The sequence below is a fragment of the Engystomops pustulosus genome, chromosome 3 (genome assembly GCF_040894005.1).
Source record: "Engystomops pustulosus chromosome 3, aEngPut4.maternal, whole genome shotgun sequence".
NCBI lineage: Eukaryota > Metazoa > Chordata > Amphibia > Anura > Leptodactylidae > Engystomops > Engystomops pustulosus.
The window spans coordinates 57713028-57735971 of NC_092413.1; the positions used below are offsets into that span (position 1 = coordinate 57713028).

General features: G+C 40.3%; 1 protein-coding gene across 7 annotated transcripts in view; it reads right to left on the bottom strand.

Moving 5' to 3' along the window:
• UTRN (utrophin) overlaps positions 1 to 22944 on the bottom strand; it is a 457412-nt gene that overhangs the window by 305448 nt on the left and 129020 nt on the right. For all 7 annotated transcript variants that reach the window (XM_072140867.1, XM_072140861.1, XM_072140863.1 and 4 more), the window contains 11 exons: positions 20718 to 20831; positions 19934 to 20089; positions 19302 to 19472; positions 18044 to 18223; positions 15710 to 15844; positions 9558 to 9707; positions 7013 to 7174; positions 5833 to 5961; positions 4905 to 5078; positions 4069 to 4224; positions 1583 to 1753 (listed from right to left, as the gene is read on the bottom strand). In XM_072140867.1, the coding sequence (XP_071996968.1) occupies positions 1583 to 1753; positions 4069 to 4224; positions 4905 to 5078; positions 5833 to 5961; positions 7013 to 7174; positions 9558 to 9707; positions 15710 to 15844; positions 18044 to 18223; positions 19302 to 19472; positions 19934 to 20089; positions 20718 to 20831 (1698 nt within the window). The remainder of the gene's footprint in view (positions 1 to 1582; positions 1754 to 4068; positions 4225 to 4904; positions 5079 to 5832; positions 5962 to 7012; positions 7175 to 9557; positions 9708 to 15709; positions 15845 to 18043; positions 18224 to 19301; positions 19473 to 19933; positions 20090 to 20717; positions 20832 to 22944) is intronic.

Genomic DNA, 22944 nt, shown 5'->3' on the forward strand with positions numbered 1-22944 from the left:
CTAGGTTTCTCAAAGAAAACGGGTATTACTCATACAGAGGTGTACAGGTGTTTTATCGGTACATGGAACCTAACTATTACCTGGAATCCGAGAATGGATTGTGTGTATTAATAGGTCTGTATAATGTGCTTTTTTGTTGATTTATTTTAAATGTAAAATTTAACTAATGTACAGTCAAGAACTGTCTATCTAAAAATGTATCAATGTATCATGTAAACATTTAGGTGGCCATTATATATAAAAATGGAAGCTATTTCTTTGACTACTCTCATCATGAAATTGCTGTGTGTGCATGCAGGTGTTAAAGGGAGAGGGCAATAATCTGCTGACTGATTATTTTACCCCTTTAGTATTGAACCAACATATTTTGCAGCTCTTTGGAGTGTGAAGGAACACAAGAGTACCCAAAGAAATCCAATGCAAACATGGCAAATATATACAAACTTTATGCAGATTTTCTTCCTCTCCACACCATCCCCCTCCCTCCCTTGCCTGCTCAATGTATATGACATGGGAAGTGGGAAGGGGTAAGGAAGTTGGATGAATGTGTAGAAGAGGAGACTGACACAGCCACACAGGCTGCAGTTGGGACTCATTACACATGTTGATATAAAGATAGATTATATAGGTCTGTACAAGTTACAAGCTAATTTTCTTCCTGAGCTTAGTGGACAACTAGATTTTTCTGTTCTCCCCAGATTGGAGATAGGAAAGTGAAGGAATGGAATTAACATTTTATCATGGCTGGAGTATACCTGATTGTATATACAGAAATATGGATATCCTTACCGATACAAAACAAATTATTCAACCAAAATTAAACTTTAATGAGATGAAAGATTTCTTGGCACCAAAAAAAACGAATAAGAATATGGTATGTTTTCTTCGTTCAAAAAAACCCACAAAAACAACTAATCCATTTTGACCGAAAAAACAGCACCACTGTAAACAGTGTCATCACTACCAATGAGTAAACATGATTAATAAATAACTCTATGGATTAAAAATCATAAACTTTCCTTAGATAATTTATGTATAATCTAGTGAAATAGTAGTACAATTTTTCCTTTCCTTTTTTTATTAAAATGAGCTGAACTTACTTCACTGCTTCAATCAGAAACATTAAATACTGCATTAAAAGGGTTTTCCCATGAAAGAAAAATCTCAAATTTCAATCTCCTAATGATGACTACACAATAAAGATCTTTTTAACCGCTTACTTTACAATTTTACTCAGTTTTATTGCTGTTTTAGCTCCCATCATTCCCTAGGCTGGTCAGTGTAAAATTCCAGACACTTCATGATTCCTCTACTTCTGTGTGCTGACATTGTGGTTAGATTATCAGGGTACATGTTTATATAAAAACTTGAAGGAAACTTCAGTAATTCTTTATTGTCGCAAAATACAAAACATCCAAGTTTGCTACATAATCCAACATGTCAACGCGTTTCAGACAGATATACTGTCCTTAATCATTCAGTCATGATTAAGGACAGTATATCTGACAGGATAGCTGTCTGAAACAGAACAGGTTAGGTATATGGACTATTTTGATATGAAATAAAAACAGAGTGTACTTACTTTGGCCCAGGCAATTTCAACATCAAGATCAGAGAAAACATTGTCTGTGGTGGATTTCAGGATGAGCTCAGACTCCGTAGCCGTAAGCCATTCGGACAAGGAGGCGGATTCCTTCTTCAGCTTCACAGAAAGCAAATTAGCACGTTCCAAGTCTTGCTTCCCTTCTGTCACCTACAAAGAACAGAGATCGTTAGGATAGCAAATAGCCACTTTTTTTTTAAAGATTGCGTAGATTACACATTAAGGCGCTGCCTATTTTCTCAGTTATACTTTCTGCACTAAGAGACAAAATCCATTTATCTGACATAAAAGCTAAAAATGAGCCAATAAAATGACAGGCACCATGGATGGATACACAACATTTCTACAAGTGGTTTTCAGAGACTGACTGTGTCATTGAGACATTTACTTTAAAATCAAATTCTGTACAAAAGAGTTTGCAGTTTACCATTAGAAATGTAGGCATACTGAGAATCCACAGGCAATGTAGCTACTTAATTGTATCAGAAATACAGCCTCAAGCTAACTTTTTCTATGTCCAGAGTGACAATTGTAGGAAATGGTCATTTCAGGATCATTAAATTTGAAGTACTGTAGTCATTTTCTCAGTATATGTACCAGAAATCTAACATTTAACTTGGCATTGAAGGGAGAGACCAATTAAGATAAAGGTAGAAAAATATGCTGCACAGAAAGTCTTCAAGATAATACATCTCCTGCAGGTTTCCTCCTGCCTTCACATAATAACTGTGCTATTAAAAATTAAAAATGCAGTAAGTACTTAATATTCTTGTTTGGAATGGCAGCCAGCTTCTGAGGTGGTCAACTTCGTAGATAACCTAGACATTTTTTCTTTACTTTTTGTTTATAGGTTTTCATTTATGTTTTAACGATGAAGTCAAGCACAATATTAAAAGCAGCAACAAACAATGAGTCATATAAGTAAGGATGCTACTGTATATTACTGTAGAGTCACCATATGAAGAATAAATCTAAGGACCCTTAGGAACTGAAAGTGTACATAGAGAAACTCTGGAACATCTAAATATCTTCACTGTCTCTGGTCATACCTTCACCTCAACTTCTGTTATATGACCAAGCGGCACCTAAAACATGTGTCAGATGTGAAGGCGCCAAGTATAATATTGCCTGATTTGACATGCTTTGTGCAGCGCTGCGGAATCTGTGTGCGCTATATAAATAAAGAATTATTATTATTATTATATTGAGCCATTTAGGTCTATAGTAAATGCAGTAAGGTAATCTGAAAAGGATCAAAAAGTCTAAAGCGCTCACCACAGTATTGAAAAATGACTGCTCAACCTACTTCCATTTTAGATCCATGAACTCAGGAATATTTCCCACCACCACCACCAAAAGCTTGATTAGAGTGCTAGATCCATCTGTCTCCTTGATTCACCTCTGCCCCCCCTCTCTGCCAGTCTCTCCACTGGTAACCCATTGCTCAGCCAATTCAATTTAAAATACTAACCATGACCTACAAAGCCGTCTACAACCTGTCCCATCCATATATCTATGAACTCATCAGGCAATACCGCCGCACTCGTAATCTCTGTTCCTCACAGGACCTTCAGCTTCACTCAATTACCATCCGCTCTTCTCACAACCGCATCCAGGTCTTCTCCTGTGCATCTGCCATACTCTGGAACTCTCTACCAAAATGTGTCAGACTGACCCCCACTTTCCAAACCTTCAAACGTAACCTGAAAACCCACCTGAAATTGCTTACAACGAACATTAACTGCACTGCTCCCTCACCTCCAATACCATCCCCCCACCGCCAATACATATACAATCCAATACAATATGGATTGTGATCTCTCACGGGCAGGGTCCTCCTCCTACTTATCTCCTGATCACTGTAGTTTTGTATGTTGTACTTGTACCTGTTTTTGTCTTAATGAAATGTATCTGAACCCTTACTGATTGTACAGCACCATGGGATTAATGAATAAATAATAATAGACCCTATGCACTTTAACAAAATGTAAATTTGTGTGAAAAGTTCAGGGTCCCAAGGAAGCTCTTAAATCGTAAAAATCAGAGGTCCACCTTCTCTGAAACAAATTGTCCCAAGCAATGAATCCCAGTCCATGAACACAACATTTCCTACGGTAGAAACATAAAATGTGGTTAAAAAGGGATTTGACCATGGTGGTGTTCCCTTGTTTGTCAACAAGAAGAGGTGCTAAGAAGCTGATGTCAGAGAATAGATGCAGCCATCACTTGTTGCAATAATTGATTGCAGCTGCACAGTAAGAAAACACTGGCAGGGAGCAATGGGGCAGTGGCTGTGCTGGAATAGTAGATCATGGATAACCTTTGTAATCATTATCATTACTTTTATTACATTTAGGGTTGTAATTGATTACAGACCAGATGTACCTATAGAACTGATATATTTGTTTGTTTTTTTTATACTTTTACCATTCTTGAGATACTCATATGGGAGAAGAAAGACTTACCTGTGCACCAAGATCATTATACAGAAGCTTTAAAGCTGTGAGCTGTTCATCCATTACTTTTGGGTTATCAGTTTGTTGCTTCTGAACAATTTGCCTTCCTGTCTTTATCACAGTCTCGACTTCTAACTTCACTTCACTCAGAGTCTTGTACAGTTTCTGAAAGAGGAGTTTAGGAATTTAGCCATATTTAAAGTTCTGGTGAGTTAATAGAAAGTACCGTATACCAAACGCTAGCTCATGCCCTTACTCCGGAACCCTGTACAAATGATATCAATCTATGATGCCTCTTTTAACACATCACTAGCCTCACTGTTTACGGCCTTAAAGGGCTTGTTCAGGATTAATAGCAGGCCCAAAAGCAGGGCAGCCCTAAATGAGCTAATACCTACATCACCTTAGCTCAGTCCAGGTAAGTGACTTTTTGAGCTGCACAAGCAATTGGGCCCAAAATTCTAATAGAAAAATGGAGGTTGGCATTTTTTCTATCAATGTAGCAATATTGGGGCTTTTTTTGGGGGGAAAAACATTGTATATTGATGTTCATATATCTTACTGATTCGCTTGGATGGATTAATACTACAATAGTAGAAAGCACCATTGTCTACTATGTGCATGTTAAAATTTTCTTTTTAAGAATAGGTTGAGGTGGATTTATTAAAAAAAATTCCATAACTTGTATTTTTTGTTAATAACATCTTGCTATCTAAGAATCTAGTGCAATGCAATTAGTGAAAAACTGATGGACAATCGGTGCAAACCCAGATAAAAGATTTTCTAATCCTGTGTGTCATTAAAAAAAAAAAAGACAAAAAAAAACAAAAACACACGATGATTACCATGCAGCCATCCAGGTGCTTCTGTATTACATCAGGATCGGTATCCTTAACATTGAGAACACCAAGCTCTCCTTTCACCCCATCTAAGACACGCTTGCAATCCAACATCCTCTGTTCAAAGTTGGCTGGTTTCTGGAACAACTGGAACTTTGTAGAGACCTCACGCAGCTTTCTCTGTGTAAAAAGAATGAAAGTCAGAAAACGTCAAATTTCCAAAAGACATCTTTTAACTGGCTCCCATTCATTGTAGTTTCTATGGAGCACACAATCGCCTGCATTATTAATGAGACAACTGGGTATCTCCAATGTTGCCATCTTTAAAAATAAAACAATAAAAAAATAAAATATTCAAAAAACATATTCTTCTATTTTTTGACAGGCTTACGAGTGTGTGCAATTTCCAGGCCACAAGCAACAGGCCATGTGCCGATGCTTGTGGCCCATAGGACATCGACACCCATCCCATTGAAAATGACTGACTGTTGCTTAAATCCAGGCATGAATAGGATGTGCCCTATAATTAGCGGAGCTGCCCGCCAATGACCATGTGAATTAGAATGCATGCTGTAAGCTAGCCATCGTTTGTGCGGCTAAGCTCACAGCACACAATTACAAAACTAACATTATATACCCGAGAAATTTACTGGAGTTGAAACAATAATTTGTTTAAAAAAGGGATCATATAGATTTATAAATCATTCCATAATCAATGATAGCCCAATTGTTACAGAAAGGCTGTAAATCGAGCTGTAAATACATGTTCTGTATATTGGTTAGTTAGACATCATTTATCCGCTCCTGTGGCCCATATATAAATGCTAACAGTACTGCTGTATAAGACCTATTGGTGCCCACTTCTTATTGATACAGCTGAATCAAGAATATATTTTAATCTGTGGACCATTAATGTTTGTGCCTTGTGGTTTACCTGCAGTACATCCAGTTGTGATCCTCCTCGTGGGGATTTGACTTCTGTAGACGACAGTATCGCTGGTCGGGCAGTTTTCTTTAGTTCTTCTAGTGTTGCTTCATGACTACTGATATCAGCTTGGATTTTCTGTGACAGAATAAACTTTGATGGTGAGAATGTAGATATGTACTACCTGAGATGAGCTAAAAGCTAAAACTAGGGAACCTCAAATAACTGGCAGTATCAGATATCCAAAGATTCCCTCATTACTGTTTAACTTTGTTTACTCTAATACAATGGGATGTTTCAGAGAAAACATCATTTAGAAATGAGCTTGACTTTGGGAAAAGTGTCCACTGGGAGGTCCCTCTCGGGCTTCCTCATCAGCATTCAACTTGACCAGCCATCTCTACTCATCTCTGTACAAGAAAAGTCATGTCTACAAAACTAAGCTGAGCAGAGTGAAGCCTGAGAGGAGCCGTCATTAGATGCTTCCTGACCTTGGCTCTTGTTTTCCTCCTTTGTAAAAGTATATGTGCTATTTTTGTTGCCTTTTTAAAGCAGATTTTGTGCAGGACACAAAAGTTTTAGAACTCCATTAGTGGCTTTGGCTACAAAAAAAAAAAATGCAATAAAATCTGTTAAAAAAAAGCAAAAACTCTATGAGGGACATTTAACAGGACCAGCATTTTGTTCTCCAATTTTGATATTTACTTCAGTGGATATATGGCGAACATGACAATGTGACTTCTAAACTTGCCTCACTACAAGAGCATTTGAGTATTTCTTTGAAATTGGGTTTTATTACACAAGTTTTACCCATTTAAGGCTTCTTTTAAAGTAACACAAGCAGGTTTATTCACATGTGCTCCAGGAGGTGGCAGCAGAGTGTGGGGAAGTAAATGTCAGATTTTCTTGCAAACTTGTACTTTTATTAATGGAAATGTAAAATATCCTCGTTAATCTTTGTTGAATAGGCGTGTCACTTTGATACTTAATAAATGCTGAAGGTAAATCCAGCATTATGGAAATCTGCACTTGTACTCCCGTTTAACAAGTAAATAGTCAGTAAAGAAATCCCTCAAGTCGCCTCCTCTCACAGCAACAACAATACCGGACAGGAATATAGGGAATTGAGTTGCATATGAGAGAGGAGGTGAGGCAGCTCCCACACACATGAAAGGCATTGCTGAGATACCTGAGCCTCCTGTGGTAATCGCAGGGCATCCACTCTGTCCGTCAAGTACGTGGTGAGCTGCTTATCCAGCTCTTCTAGAGATTCCTGCAGTACCTGCAGCATATGGTCACTCTCGCGCAGAGTCTGCGAGTGCTGCTCCAAAGCAATCTGCCGATTTACAGCCTGCAAACAAATAATATCCTTAGAAATGTGCTTGTTGTTTCATAATCCTAAGAAAGTCACCTTCCTTATAGGAGAACTTCACCTCCCTGCCAGTGCATACTGTTCCCCAGGAAATCCTACTGACAGCCTTCCTGGGGAATGTGTTGATACAGAAGATAAAGCAGTAAAGGATATTCCTTATCTCTAAGGACTTTTATGGCTAAAAGAGAAAAGAGTGTGAGTGAGCACAGCTCTGTGCACCAGCTAACTGTCTGAAGTCCAATACTGCGGGAGTCCGTGTTGTGTGACAGGCGAGACTAAAGTGAGGAATTCAAAATTATGTATGAGCAGTCCTCCACTAAAGGACAACCGACTTACATACGGACCCTAGTTACAAAGGGAGCTCTGAGGAAACTCCCTGGGGCACATTTACTATAAACAGTGCAGTTTGCATGTGTATAATGCAGGGCGCGCAAGATTCATGAATTGTGGCGGCCATTCTTGAGGTTGCGGCATATTTCTGTCGGCTTTGCATGTTAAATGTGGGGCACGGTCTGACTGCACCGGAACATAGAAAGTGAGCAGCGCGACCCTTAGTAAATGAGCCCCAATATGTTGAGCATTTCTTAAATACATCTTCCTGCAGATCACGTGACCCTCTGGTCTTACTGGTTTTAAACAAACGTTACCAGGGTACCCTATTAAGGTTGTGTTCTTACCCTAGTAAAGTTTTGCAATAGTATCTGACCCTTTTAATCCCCCCAAAATGAATTACAAGGATTTGTTATGCTATAAATTGCTATGTCTAATAACTATACCTTTCCAGTTTAGTGTATTTTACAGTCACTATGGTTACTACATCGCTATGATTTGTATTTGTTTTGTATCCCTTTTGCATCTGTGTGTCTGTTTTTAACGAACTTGCATCCATCAGTCATTCTATAAATTCCAAGAGCAACCATCCATTTGTCAAATATTATAATGGAATGCAGGTAAAAGTGCTGACTGTTTTTTCCCTCAGTGACTTTTACTGTACACACTATTGTGATTTTATTGATTCTATTGTACACACCAGTCAGTGAAAACGGTTCCAACTAGGACATTCTCTACTCTTAAAGGGGACGTATCATCAGAAATTGGCCTAATAGACCACTTCCAGTATGTTGTTAAGCAGTTGAACAGCTTCTAGATCATGTTTCTTCCATGGCCCATGGTGGTGGCATTATCTCGAAAATCAACTTTGAAGGCAAATATATAAAGTCAGGGAGACGGAGAGTTTAGCACTGAAGTCAAGCTTTCCTTGCCCCTGAACATCACCTCTCATGTGATTGACATTGTGTGCTGGACTTCAGGAGATCTGATTAATGATGTCCCTGGATGCAGGACCATCAATTACAGTGGAGGGGGCATTTTAAGGCAGGGAAAGCTCGACTTCAGTGTTAAACTCTCCACCTCCTTGATGTCATAAAACCAATTTCACTGGTCACTGGCCAATGTCACTTCAAAGTTGATTTTCTGGATGACGACACCACACCAGGCCATAAAAGAAACAACATATGGCTAGTGGTTGAAAAGACCAATTTCTGATGACAGGTTCCCTTTAAACATACTGGTCACATGGTCCATTACAAAGAAAGGACTTCTGCATTGATCCATTTGAAAGTACAGGCGGTCCCTTACTTAAGAACACCCAACTTACAGACGACCCCTAGTTACAAATGTACCTCTGGATGTTGGGAATTTACTGTACTTTTGCCGTAGGCTACAATAAAAAGATGTAACAGTTATCAAAGTGTCTGAAATTAAGATTTATTGCTAATCCTGGTTCTTATGACAATCAAACATTTTTTAAATCCAAAATTGGCTCGGGTTACAATTATAAAATATACAGTTCCGACTTATATACAAATTCAACTTAAGAACAAACCTACAGAACCTATCTTGTATGTAACCCGGGGACTGCCTGTAGTGCTTTCACTGCCGACAGAGATTCGGCACGTTCACATGCAGGTAGACCAAGAGTTGCAGAGTTGCATAGCCATTGCCGATTTTCTTTGTACCTTCTGTCATTAATTTTGCTAACATAGAACAAAATGTTACTTCCCGCACCAGACCAGGCATCTTTCAAACAACTGCATTACTGAAAGAATTGTGGATACGAAGGCAGTATATATCGTTTAATATGTTTAGATAGGTACCACTGGCCTTCCAGCAAGAAGACATGTAAATGCACTTACCCATTGGACAGTTATACACTTATTTAAGCTGCATTATTAATTCTGTCAATATGTATTACGGTTTATGCATAGATTCTTCTATAACATGAAGGCAGATCAAAAGCATGAAAATGGGATAGAAAAATTGCCACCGGCAAACTCGAGATAGTGATAACTTAAGAGCTCACCAAGTGACTCAGCTCCTCGTAGTGGGCATTAAAAACTTCCAGCTTCTCACTGATGATGTCATCCAGTATCCCTCCATCAATCAGGGTTTGACCGAGCTCACGGATCTGAGTTCTGTTGTCGGCTGGATGCCGCAGAATTGACTCTAATGACTGAGGAATAAAAACACAGAAAGGGAACTGAGTAAGACAACTCGCCACAAGAAGCAAAACAGAGAAATAGAGTTAGTTTATTTATTATGGAGAGCATTAAATGGGTGTTTACTTACAGTTAATGGTAATTAATGCAAAAAAAAGAAACTTACTGTATTTTTTGGACGCACTTTTTAGCAAGAAAAAAATCTTGCTATTTTGACCGAAGGTCAGGAGGATCCAGCACTGACAGACCCTCCTGGCCGCTGTAAGGGAGATCGGGTGATGCCCTGATATAGAGCTTCACCTGATCTCCCAGAGAGGAGAGCCTCCGCACTGCTCTCTCATCTCCTGGGTGTCCTACAGGACCTGCGATGATGTCAGCATCATGTGAATGATCACATGCTTCTTACATCACCAAATACTGCTGAGAATAGGGATATGCTTGCGCTGGGACAGGGTTAGAAGAAGGGGAAGAGGGGAATAGGGAAAGGAGGGAAGTGGTGGTGGGGGGGTTTTGTGTGTATAGCTGAGCTGTGTGTGTAACTGTACGGATGATGCAGGGCTGTGTGTGTGTGTAACTGTATGGATGATGCAGAGCTGTGTGTGTGTGTGTAACTGTATGGATGACGCAGAGCTGTGTGTGTAACTGTATGGATGACGCAAAGCTGTGTGTGTAACTGTATGGATGATGAAGAATTGTGTGTGTAAATGTATGGACACTGTAAATGTATGGAGCTGTGTGTGCTGTGCTTTAGTGCGACCAACAGGGTTATTTTAATTGGTGTAAAATATATTTTTCCTTTTTGGAAGCCAAAATCTGGGGTGTGTCCTATTGTAAGAAGAGTCTAATAGTCCGAAAATACAGTCATTTTTAAACCAATGCATATATTTTAGAATTTATATGGACAGGGGCTAAAAAAAGAGGTTAAAGGAAAACTGTGTGTGTGTAACTGTATGGATGATGCAGAGCTGTGTGTGTGTGTAACTGTATGGATGATGCAGAGCTGTGTGTGTGTGTAACTGTATGGATGATGCAGAGCTGTGTGTGTGTGTAACTGTACGGATGATGCAGAGCTGTGTGTGTGTGTAACTGTATGGATGATGCAGAGCTGTGTGTGTGTGTAACTGTATGGATGATGCAGAGCTGTGTGTGTGTGTAACTGTACGGATGATGCAGAGCTGTGTGTGTGTGTGTAACTGTATGGATGATGCTGAGCTGTGTGTGTGTGTGTAACTGTATGGATGATGCTGAGCTGTGTGTGTGTGTGTGTAACTGTATGGATGATGCTGAGCTGTGTGTGTGTGTGTGTGTGTGTAACTGTATGGATGATGCTGAGCTGTGTGTAACTGTATGGATGACGCAGAGCTGTGTGTGTAACTGTATGGATGACGCAGAGCTGTGTGTGTAACTGTATGGATGATGCAGAGCTGTGTGTGTAACTGTATGGATGATGCAGAATTGTGTGTGTAAATGTATGGACACTGTAAATGTATGGAGCTGTGTGTGCTGTGCTTTAGTGCGACCAACAGGGTTATTTTAATTGGTGTAAAATATATTTTTCCTTTTTGGAAGCCAAAATCTGGGGTGCGTCCTATTGTAAGAAGAGTCTAATAGTCCGAAAATACAGTCATTTTTAAACCAATGCATATATTTTAGAATTTATATGGACAGGGGCTAAAAAAAAGAGGTTAAAGGAAAACTGTGTGTGTGTAACTGTATGGATGATGCAGAGCTGTGTGTGTGTGTAACTGTATGGATGATGCAGAGCTGTGTGTGTGTGTAACTGTATGGATGATGCAGAGCTGTGTGTGTGTGTAACTGTACGGATGATGCAGAGCTGTGTGTGTGTGTAACTGTACGGATGATGCAGAGCTGTGTGTGTGTAACTGTATGGATGATGCTGAGCTGTGTGTGTGTGTGTGTAACTGTATGGATGATGCTGAGCTGTGTGTGTGTGTGTAACTGTATGGATGATGCTGAGCTGTGTGTAACTGTATGGATGACGCAGAGCTGTGTGTGTAACTGTATGGATGACGCAGAGCTGTGTGTGTAACTGTATGGATGATGCAGAGCTGTGTGTGTAACTGTATGGATGATGCAGAATTGTGTGTGTAAATGTATGGACACTGTAAATGTATGGAGCTGTGTGTGCTGTGCTTTAGTGCGACCAACAGGGTTATTTTAATTGGTGTAAAATATATTTTTCCTTTTTGGAAGCCAAAATCTGGGGTGCGTCCTATTGTAAGAAGAGTCTAATAGTCCGAAAATACAGTAATTTTTTAACCAATGCATATATTTTAGAATTTATATGGACAGGGGCTAAAAAAAAGAGGTTAAAGGAAAACTTAAAACTAGGGCAGTATTAAAAGAAAAAATAGGAAACATTTGATAAACTAAAAGCAGGGCACTATATTTACTTTAACCCCTTAGGGACGTGGCCCTTTTTCGTTTTTGCATTTTCATTTTTCACTCCCCACCTTCAAAAATCTGTAACTTTTTTATTTTTCCATGTAAAGAGCTCTGTTTGGGCTTGTTTTCTGCATAACAAATTGAATTTCATAGTGATGGTATTTATTATTCCATGCCGTATACTGGGAAGCAGGAAAAAAATTCAGAATGCAGTGAAAATGATGAAAAAACGCATCTGTGCCCTTTTCTTGTGGGCTTGGATTTTTCATTAAAAAATTAAAACCTTCTGTGCAAAAAAAAAATTCTTCATTTTGCCATGTTCTGGCACTAATAACTTTTTCATACTTCAGTGCACGGAGCTGTGGGTGGTGTCATTTCTTGCGACTTTTGATGACGTTTTTAATGCTTTCATTTTTAGGACTGTATGGGCTTTTGATCACTTTTTATAGAATTTTTTATATTTTTCAAAATGGCAAAAAAGTGGAATTTTCGACTTTGGGCGCCAATTTCCGTTACGGGGTTACACGCTGGGAAAAAATCGCTAATATATTTTGATAGATCAGACATTTTGGGACATTTTACAATGATTTTAATAGCCTGCCCTCTGGTGGCTATTAAAAATCATTGCACCTGGCAAGCCTACGAGTCTCAATGAAACTCTAGGCTGCCATAGCAACTGATCGCCGCCCTCCGATGACATTCCAGGGGGCAGCAATTGGGCATCCACGATGGCGGCGCCCATGTAAAGGTAATTTAGGTGCCGCAGTCGGGTTCGACCGCGGCTCTTAACAGGTTAACCGCCGCGATCGGTGCCAGCACCGACCATGGCAGTGACAGGCGGGTGTTGGCGTTTTATACAGCCATTACCCGCTGTGTATGGAGAGAGCTCTGCTCGTGAGCTCTCTCCATACACCCCTTGCCGCGCGAGGACGATATAGTTTGTCCTCGGTCGGCAAGGGGTTAATTTAGACACTTCATTCAATTTGCATGGCAACTGTCCAGTCTATTGCAGTGTTTGATGTTGGATGATTATGGAATACATTATTTTATTGTATATTGTAAGTTAAAGGAAATCTACCATCACAGTCCATCATGATAAACTAGGGACACTTTTCAAAGATGCAGGCTCTGTGATTGTGGTTATATTCTTCTGTTTGTTATCCATGGGCCCCTTCATTCTAAAATCAACTTTCAAAATTATGTTGATGACCTGAGGGGCTAGCATAGCTCCTCTTTGAATTTCAGACATGCAACAGTCTGTCAAGCCAGATCCCAGAGGGCCTAGGCTGGCCCTTATGCTTATTAGCATAATTATAAAAGTTTATTTTATAAGGCCATTGATAACAAATATAAGGAAATTACCATAGTCACAGTGCCTGGATCTATGAGTAAGTGTTTCTGGTTTATCAAGCTTGATTTTGGTGGTAGATTTCCTTTAAGGGTGCCCGTTAACTGTCTTACTTTGTGACAGGATTAAGGTGCAGCTCAGATTTCTTGATTATGAACTTTTAACACTATGTTTAACATATAGGTATAGTTAGTTTTGTGAGATAAAGTCCAAGTGATGCAGGGGGGCATCAACAGTGCCAGTCTGGGGCCCAGCTATTACATGCCACCTGGAGAACTTTTTCTCTGCTTTCCTGCTCCCTGAGCAATCCCACCTCCTGCTCTGTACTGGAAATATTGTGGCAGTGAAGAGCTTATGCTCTAAGCTCCCGCAAACTTTCCGGCAGAAGTTGCGGGGAGGTGGGGCAGAAGTGCTCCCAGGGTGCATGTAATAACTGGAACCCGGAGGAGCTCTGGTTACATCCCACAGAGCACTTAGAAACTAACTTTATTTATATGTTCATTAAAGGACACCTGTCATCAGGTCTGTGTCACTTGTCCTGTCACTACTACCTGTTGGAGCAGCTCGCAAGGATCCCATCCCAGCCTTTATCTAGTTATTTCATACTTTATTCATTGTAAAATCATCTATTTTTTATCATGTAAATGAGGCTGGTCACATGGTCAGAGGCAGTGATGTCACCCCTGTTACCCCTCCCCTCCCCCTGCTCATGTCTGTGTGTAATGTATAGTAAAGCATGGCTAGTGTGTGCTGCATCTGCTGACATGCTGCATCCTCCTAATATACAGATACACAGACATCAGCTACACATGAATCTGACATGTTCTGCTGTAACATGGCTGCATCCTGGAGCTGTTGTATCTCTCCTATACACACACACATGCACACACAGGCTGCAGGGGGCGTGGCCACCAGGAAGCACATCATTATACAGCCTCACATCATTATACAGACTGTCAGTCAAGCACTGGGGGGTGTGGCTGTGCCTCCCACTCATGAATAAGGTGGACAGCTTGAATATGCTAATGCTTCATTGGACATTTCACAGCTCATTTGCATACAGCTTTAGTACCTCATTGCTTAGGTTTACAGGCATGTAGAGGGACAATGAAGGGATAGAGGCAATGCTCTCTAATGGCAGTTTATGAAAATATATTTAGTTTAGGGGGGTTATTTTGCATGACGGGTTTTCTTTAAGCCTAAGTCATCTACAGGAGCAGACCTCATAATAAACATAGGGGATATAGCACTATTTTGTCAAGCTTGTTTGCAGTCTTTTGGTGACTTTTCAGGTGCAAGGCAGCAACATGCCCCTTTTCAGAGGCACTCCTGAAAATTCACAAAAAACTGAAGGCAAGCGAGACAGAATAGTGAACTGAAGTGTGTTCTAATAGTTCATAATCAGAAAATCGGCAGTAGATTTCCTTAAACATTATCTGCACACATAGCAAACGTGGCTGAACTGGCTTCTGATGCTTGCAGCATGACAGCAGAATTACTAAAAGTTACTACTAAATTTCACACCTATTTTGCTGTGTTTGCAGATAGCCTTAGCCTCACCTATTTTTTGGGCATTCACATTAAATTTAATTAATTTGCCATATGGAAACATTTCTTTAATTGGATTTTATTTTAAAATATGTCTCATAAATGTAGCCATGTTGTCCCTTAGAAACAAGATAGCTTCCTTGGATACAACCATCTCACATTTTGGCAGCAGTGGCCAGACATGCGCTATTCAATCCTGCCTGACCCCCTGGATTCATCAATCATTACCACAAGACGGCTGTGGGACATGCAGTAACTCCCTGACATTTCATATACAAAAACCTTTTCTTTCTTTGTGCAATCCCTCCAAGCAGGAGTGGCCGTATCCAAGGACAGAGTCTTGTTTCTATGGGACCATATCACTACATTTATGAGAAATTATCTTCACACAGGTAAAAAATGTTTAATAACATCTAATTGAAGAAATGTTTATATATGGCAGATTAATGAATCAGAATGTGAATGCCCAGACGAGAATACCCCTTTAAGTAGTGCTCCCGTGTCAGAAATAATCAAAAAGTGTAGGCCAGTTTTGAGCGCAAATTACTTTGCAAATTAATTTGCAAATCTGCCCCTTTATACAAACGTAAACATATTTAAATGTAACTATAAAAAAAAAAAACTTTATAAAATAACTAATGAAACCCTGATAACCTTATGCAGTAAACAATAACAACTTTATTCATTTCAAGTAGTAACCAGTGATCCCCTTACCTCCAATTCCTCATTAACAGCACCGGAGTTATCAGGAAGGACCGTAGTGCTCTGTATTCGCTCTTCTAATGTATTTAACCAAGCTGTCTCCAAATTGAGAAAATGCAGAAGTTCTATCCAGCAAGACCATACTTCCTAGAAAAGATTTTACGCAAAAGGTGGTAACACTTCCTTAGAATCTCCTATTGTCATCCCTTCATTGTAATTCTTACTCCCATGAGGACTCATACTCACACAGCGACACATTCAGAGAACAGTACATCCTACTTTTATATCACATGAAAGGACCTTGAATTTGTCTTTCCCACTTCTAACACCAAAAATAATTGTAATTTATTTAAATGATTTTAATGATTCTCATGAATAGATGAATTGGTGCCAGGGGAGATTATTCTGATAAACACTGGTTTAGGTTAATGGATTTTTTTCCAAAAAAGACTGAATATTAAATAAAGCTTATATACAAAATTGTAGATTACAAAATAATAGCACAAATCTTTGCTTAGGCACAAAATGAAGAAAAATGTAAATGTTTGGAAACAATAAAGCCATGTGCAAGGCTTAAAGGGATGGTGCATGACTTCTATCTCTCATCTTTGGTGTTCTCTGTATTACGCACCTCACCTCAGGCTGGGTCTGGGTTTAAAGCTACACTGGACATCTGAGTCATGCACAATATATAAAAACAACAGGTCCATTGTTTACAGAACAGCTGATTCAACTGTAAACACTAAAATCAAAATATATTTTGGAAATAGGTTAGAGACAGCAAGAAACATCCTTGGGCTTCTCCTCAACGGACTATTAGTTTGGAGAGCTCTCCAAATTCCCCTAATAAAGATAATTCTAATTATATAGATCCAAATGTATAGTACATCGCCATATCTTAACATACTGCTTGCATTACGCTACATTCATGCAGCCATATGGGGGTCATATATACGCCGTATACATGTCCCCCACAGACGGCAAAGGATGGCAATGGCAATACAGTAGTATATACTTGAGTAGAAGCCGAGTTTTTCACCACAAAAATGTGCTGAAAAAAACCCTAACTCGGCTGATACTCCAGTCAAGAAAAAATAAATGTGTACTAACCTTCCAATGAGGGATGGGACTGTAGGCTATAAACTGGTGGGGAGGGCTGGGACTGCAGGCTATAAACTGGTGGGGAGGGCTGGGACTGCAGGCTATAAACTGGTGGGGATTGCTGGGACTGCAGGCTATAAACTGGTGGGGAGGGCTGGGACTGCAGGCTATAAACTGGTGGGGAGGGCTGGGACTGCAGGCTATAAACTGGTGGGGAGGGCTGGGACTGCAGGCTATAAACTGGTGGGGAGGGCTGGGACTGCAGGCTATAAACTGGTGGGGAGGGCTGGGACTGCAGGCTATAAACTGGTGGGGAGGGCTGGGACTGCAGGCTATAAACTGGTGGGGAGGGCTGGGACTGCAGGCTATAAGCTGGTGGGGAGGGCTGGGACTGCAGGCTATAAGCTGGTGGGGAGGGCTGGGACTGCAGGCTATAAGCTGGTGGGGAGGGCTGGGACTGCAGGCTATAAGCTGGTGGGGAGGGCTGGGACTGCAGGCTATAAGCTGGTGGGGAGGGCTGGGACTGCAGGCTATAAACTGGTGGGGAGGGCTGGGACTGCAGGCTATAAACTGGTGGGGAGGGCTGGGACTGCAGGCTATAAACTGGTGGGGAGGGCTGGGACTGCAGGCTATAAACTGGTGGGGAGGGCTGGGACTGCAGGCTATAAACTGGTGGGGAGGGCTGGGACTGCAGGCTATAAACTGGTGGGGAGGGCTGGGACTGCAGGCTATAAACTGGTGGGGAGGGCTGGGACTGCAGGCTATAAACTGGTGGGGAGGGCTGGGACTGCAGGCTATAAACTGGTGGGGAGGGCTGGGACTGCAGGCTATAAACTGGTGGGGAGGGCTGGGACTGCAGGCTATAAACTGGTGGGGAGGGCTGGGACTGCAGGCTATAAACTGGTGGGGAGGGCTGGGACTGCAGGCTATAAACTGGTGGGGAGGGCTGGGACTGCAGGCTATAAACTGGTGGGGAGGGCTGGGACTGCAGGCTATAAACTGGTGGGGAGGGCTGGGACTGCAGGCTATAAATCGTATACGGGGGGCAAAGGGCTGGCCGTAGACTGGGGCAAAGGGCTGGCTGTAGACTGGGGGGCAAAGGGCTGGTTGTATACTAGGGGGCAATAGGTTTTCCCAGTTTTTTTGTGTTAAAATTAGGGGTCTCTGCTTATACTCAGGTCGGCTTATACTCAAGTATATATGGTTATCAGACAAAATAAACAAATGCAACGGTTTGAGATTTACCTCTAATGTGTGACACTTCCCTCGGATTCTATTACATAGAAGCTGATAGTTGTCAAGAACCTCTTTTAATTCCACCGTCAAATCTTGGCCACCAGCTGGTCTCTTGGCAGCCATAGCCATAATGTTATCCTTCAGGATCTTCACCCGCACCTCTTTCTGCAACACATCCTCCTTTGCCCTCTTTAAAGTTAAAGACAGAGATATATTTGATTAATAACTGTATAATTGTTCCTGCAGAGAGGTGGTCAGCACAATTACAAATATCCATGAAATGTATGAGGGACATCTGAATTATTGCTCTTATCCTGTGCATGTGCAGAATTGAGCTGCGAAGGGCTGGACATGCAGTAGTTATTTAACATAAGTTTTGTAACTTATGTGTTTTATCTGTTCTGCTATCATGTTTGCTGTTAATGTGTTTGCATGTTCTGCCCAGAAACAGTGTGGTGCTAAGAAGGAGGAGGAGCAGGCTGAACATTACTGACAATGCAAGAAAGAAAACCCTGCTTGTGCATTGTACTGGGGAGCAGGGAATAAAGTGGTCTCTGAGCCTGCAGTCCACTGATCAAGTGTGGGTTTCTTCTATATCACATGGGTTCCTACCACTACATTACAGCAATGGATATCCCTGAATGAAAAGATTATGCAGTCTCTGATTAAATGATCACCTTTGATTTTACATAAAAAAAAATAAAAGTTTCAATCTTCATTTTAATGTAAAGTTAGATTTTATTCAAGTGGTGCTGGCTTCTTTTCTCCAGTATCACAAGTAAAATAAGAATAAAATGTGAATATGTGACAAGTATAACTTTTGTGCAAAATGTTACTGAAACTGCTAAGGATATGGCCTCAGATATGGACAGGTAGGGTAGGTTATCAATATATGACTAGTAGGGATCCAACACTCAGTATCCCTACAGATTAGCATTGTTTAGCAGATGTTAAATAGAAAATTATACTATTTCTATAGTATAATACCTATTTATTGTAGAGAATTAACACCACCAAAACTATGTGAATTCACGCTTGTAGACCAAAAAGTTAAATGTTAAAGCCATTAAATGTATGTACAAAAATGGCTTAAAAGTGTCTGGACTTTAAGCACCAAAATACCCTGACCCAGTTGACAGAACTGCTGTTATTTCTTTGTTATTTTATGTTCTGAAAGCATAAACTGTCAAATGAAGATTGTTCTGACCCATTGCTTAGTGCCTCTTGTGGTTACTGATATGTTTATGGATGTATAAATGTTGCTTACTTTCATTTCTTCTACCGCACTCTCAAGCTCTTCTGGAGATTTGTACTCAAAATCCCTTTCCAAATATTCCTCCTCAGCTTGTGTCATCCACTCTTGCATTTCTGCCAAGTCCTTCTTCAAATTTACAGCCTTCTCTTGACTTTCGGACAACCTGTTCATCTGATGGATTACCTAGGTCACAAGCCAAAGCAAATAGGACTTATTGCTGGACAATGAAAGAACTGAGCTATAACTATGTAGCAGAACAATACGTACATGAGAGAAAATGTTAACAATATAAGACATAGTACAATAATAAAAGACTTCATAGAATGTATTTAAAAATATATTGTCGCTAGTCATTGCATTATTATAATGCCAGAAACAAAACAGAGGTTTCCTTGAATAAGTGCCTAGTATGATATCTTGAAATGGTCCACAGTCAAATCTCTTTTACTGTAGATCTGTAAATGAATCTGACGTAGCAGGGCAACAATGTGACTGCTATCGACAAGACACAAACAGACCAAAGCAACTAAGAGGTTCACCAACACATTTCTAAGTATCTCTTTACTATACTCAATACTTAGTTCCCCTGTGTTTTCCTTATGTGACCTGATTTCTCAGCTCCATGTTTTAATGTCTTTTTTTACCTGTTTACTTAGCCTTTCCCATTGTGCCTGCTGGTCAGCAAGTCTAGGCACCACCCATGTGTGGATCATTGTGTCGGCATGGTTTCTAAGTCCCGATTCTGCATCATTTAGCTTGGATAAACAACCTTCCACAGCTTCCATTTCATTCACGAGAGCCTAGAAAGATTGAACCGAAAGTAACATGAGTCATCTGAACAACACCAAAATAGGCTCAAGCCCTAAGCTGGGGAAAGAAGCCAACACTATATTTGTAAGGCATATCCCCCAGAGAATTACATGCTATTTATATACCTGATGTTGTCATTACAATTTCCATTCATAAATTGTGCACACGCTTAACATGATAGATCAGTCATGTTACACTTACAATATCACAGAGAGAAACTGCCCCCTGAACACCAGAGTTAAAGGTAATGTGTAAATGGCAGAAACCCCTGACAGGATCTCTCCTAACCCCCTTTCCTCCATACATAAGCACATCTGGACTGGTCAACGATGCAGAAACCTTATGTAGGAAGTCCCCCATTCACATAAAAAAAAAAAAAAAAAAAAAAAGTCATTCACTATAAGGTTTAGTTAAAGTTATTCCCATGTGTATGGCAAACTCAATGTATATGGCAGACAACAATCCTCGGGCTAACTGAACATGGAACTAATCTATCTATATATGGCAAAAACATTACAACCATAAAATCCAATGAATGCACTAGTTGTGCCACAGTCGCTTTTAGGAAAACACATGACATATAAAAACAGAATAGTTCTGTGTTCTAAGTATCATTACCATGCACTGGTCCAGCTGTCTCTGTAGTCCTTCCGAATCCTCTGCTGCTGTATGTTGGTTCAGAACAAAATCTTTTGCTTCACTGATCCATTTCTGTACAGATTTGGACTCGGTCTGAATAAATACACAAGACATTCTATCACAATCCTCTTCAGGTAAAAGGGAAAAATAACAGTGAAGACATAAAGCATTTTGTGGGACATATTGTTTATATATAGAACTGTTAGTCTATCATGGGTAAAATACAACACCTTTTACATGTAACAATGATGTCGAATTAAGCAAAAATCTGGTTTGGAGATACATGTAGGTCTTAAAGGCAATAGTCCACTTTGACACAATAAAATGTAATCTTTATGCCTTCATTTTCATATTCCCTGATGTGCATGATATGACCTTCTCAGACTACAGCTTACAATGTTTCTTCTTGCCTTCCTTAGACCATCATCACTTTGTCTTCCATTAGCAGAGCCATTTCTCCCCATGTAATAAGGAAATCACTTAACCTTAAAGCAAACCTGTCACCAGGAAGGACATTTTTAGCTAGTAACAGGTTCCAATATCCTATGGTATGTGCATTTTAAAAATGGCTTTGTCTGCATTCTGAATACTGCCACTACTTTATAAAACTTTGTTTCAAATTACCTGGCTCCCTGCTAGGAGCATGTGGGTGGAGGGAGGGGGCAGCTGCAGCAGCCTGTGTCTCAGTCTCCTCAATGCCTTCTTCGTCTCCTTAGTCTCTCCCCTGGGACTAACCATAAACCAGCTAACGTGAAATAACGTTTTATAAAGTAGTGGCAGTATTCAGAATTCTGACAAAGGCATTTTAAAATTAAGATAGCATACTCTATTGCAACCTATCACCAGCTAAAAATTGCATTCCTGTTGACAGGTTCACTTTAAGCTCTGTAGAAGGTGCATTAACAGTCAGTTTTAGCTTTTTATATCTTTTGCATCTCATATCACTTATTTCCAGATATCTCAAAAAAGGAAACGGAACAGTAAATGCACCATTACTAATAAAGTATTACAGAGATTTCATTGCAGATGACACCAACAAATTTCAAAAGATGTGCAGAGGAAGGAGCATTCAGCTTAATATAGAATATATCCCCTTTAGCTAAATTCAATAGTCAGTCAAACAGTTATTTTTTTTTATACTGAAAACAAAAAGTTATTTAAAAATGTATTTCACTGAACTTACTAAATGTCTGTGTCACTAGTCTCGAACTTTACCAATGACACAGTTATCAAACAATATTAAGGATTTCATCACTTTTAGATTCCTGTCATCTCAATTTTTAGAATTCTCACTTTATTTACATTCAGTAGGAGCATGATATGCAGTAAAGTATAGAAAAAGGAGTCAGGAAACTTAATGCAGGAGAAGAGAAATACAGACACTCAATGGGAGATAAAGAAGTGATTATTATATCTATTCTGCATGCCCTTACAATGAACAGAGAAAACATTTCTGACCCAGTAAATGTCAGCAGAAAGGACTGTACTAGATGTCCACAAACATCTTTTTACAATCTGGCCCCTAACCATCTCGCTGTTCCTGTAGGGCATGTGCTCCAATTTGGTGAAATTTAAAAGGCCAGAGCTCGAAAACATAAATATGTCCCTGCCCAATCTGAGCACACTCTGATGTGAGGGGGTCAGTGTCAAGGTTTACAAGAAAGCAGGAAACCGTATAAAGAGAGCAGCAAGAACTAGGGAAACGGGGAAGGAAAACTGTCCCTTACTCTAAGGCTACATTCACACGATGTATGCCCGCCGTATATGGTGGCCATACAACAGTGCCTGGGAGAGGAGGAGGGGGATGAGTAATATATGGCGCACGCGCCATATTCCGGCAAAAGATAGGACATTCCCTATCAATTTCCCAGTTACGGAACGGTACGGTGCCGCACGGGTGCAGCACCATACCACTACCCAAGGGAGTTGTGCTCCCATTGCTGTGTATAGGAGACGTATATATACACCGTATATACGCCCCCTATACGTTTGTGTGAATGTAGCCTGAGGCTGTATGGGGGAAGTAAATACGACCACAAATTTTCAGCCAGATTTAAATCCCCCACAGTCGTCTATGACGCCTAGGCTCGGTACTGTGAACACAACGTGTGCTCACCGTGCCGCGCTGTGGCCGCCAAATATATAGATTGGCTCTTTGTCCGTAAGAACGCCAGTTTGGCACTATTTTCCGGCCCAGCCCTAGCCA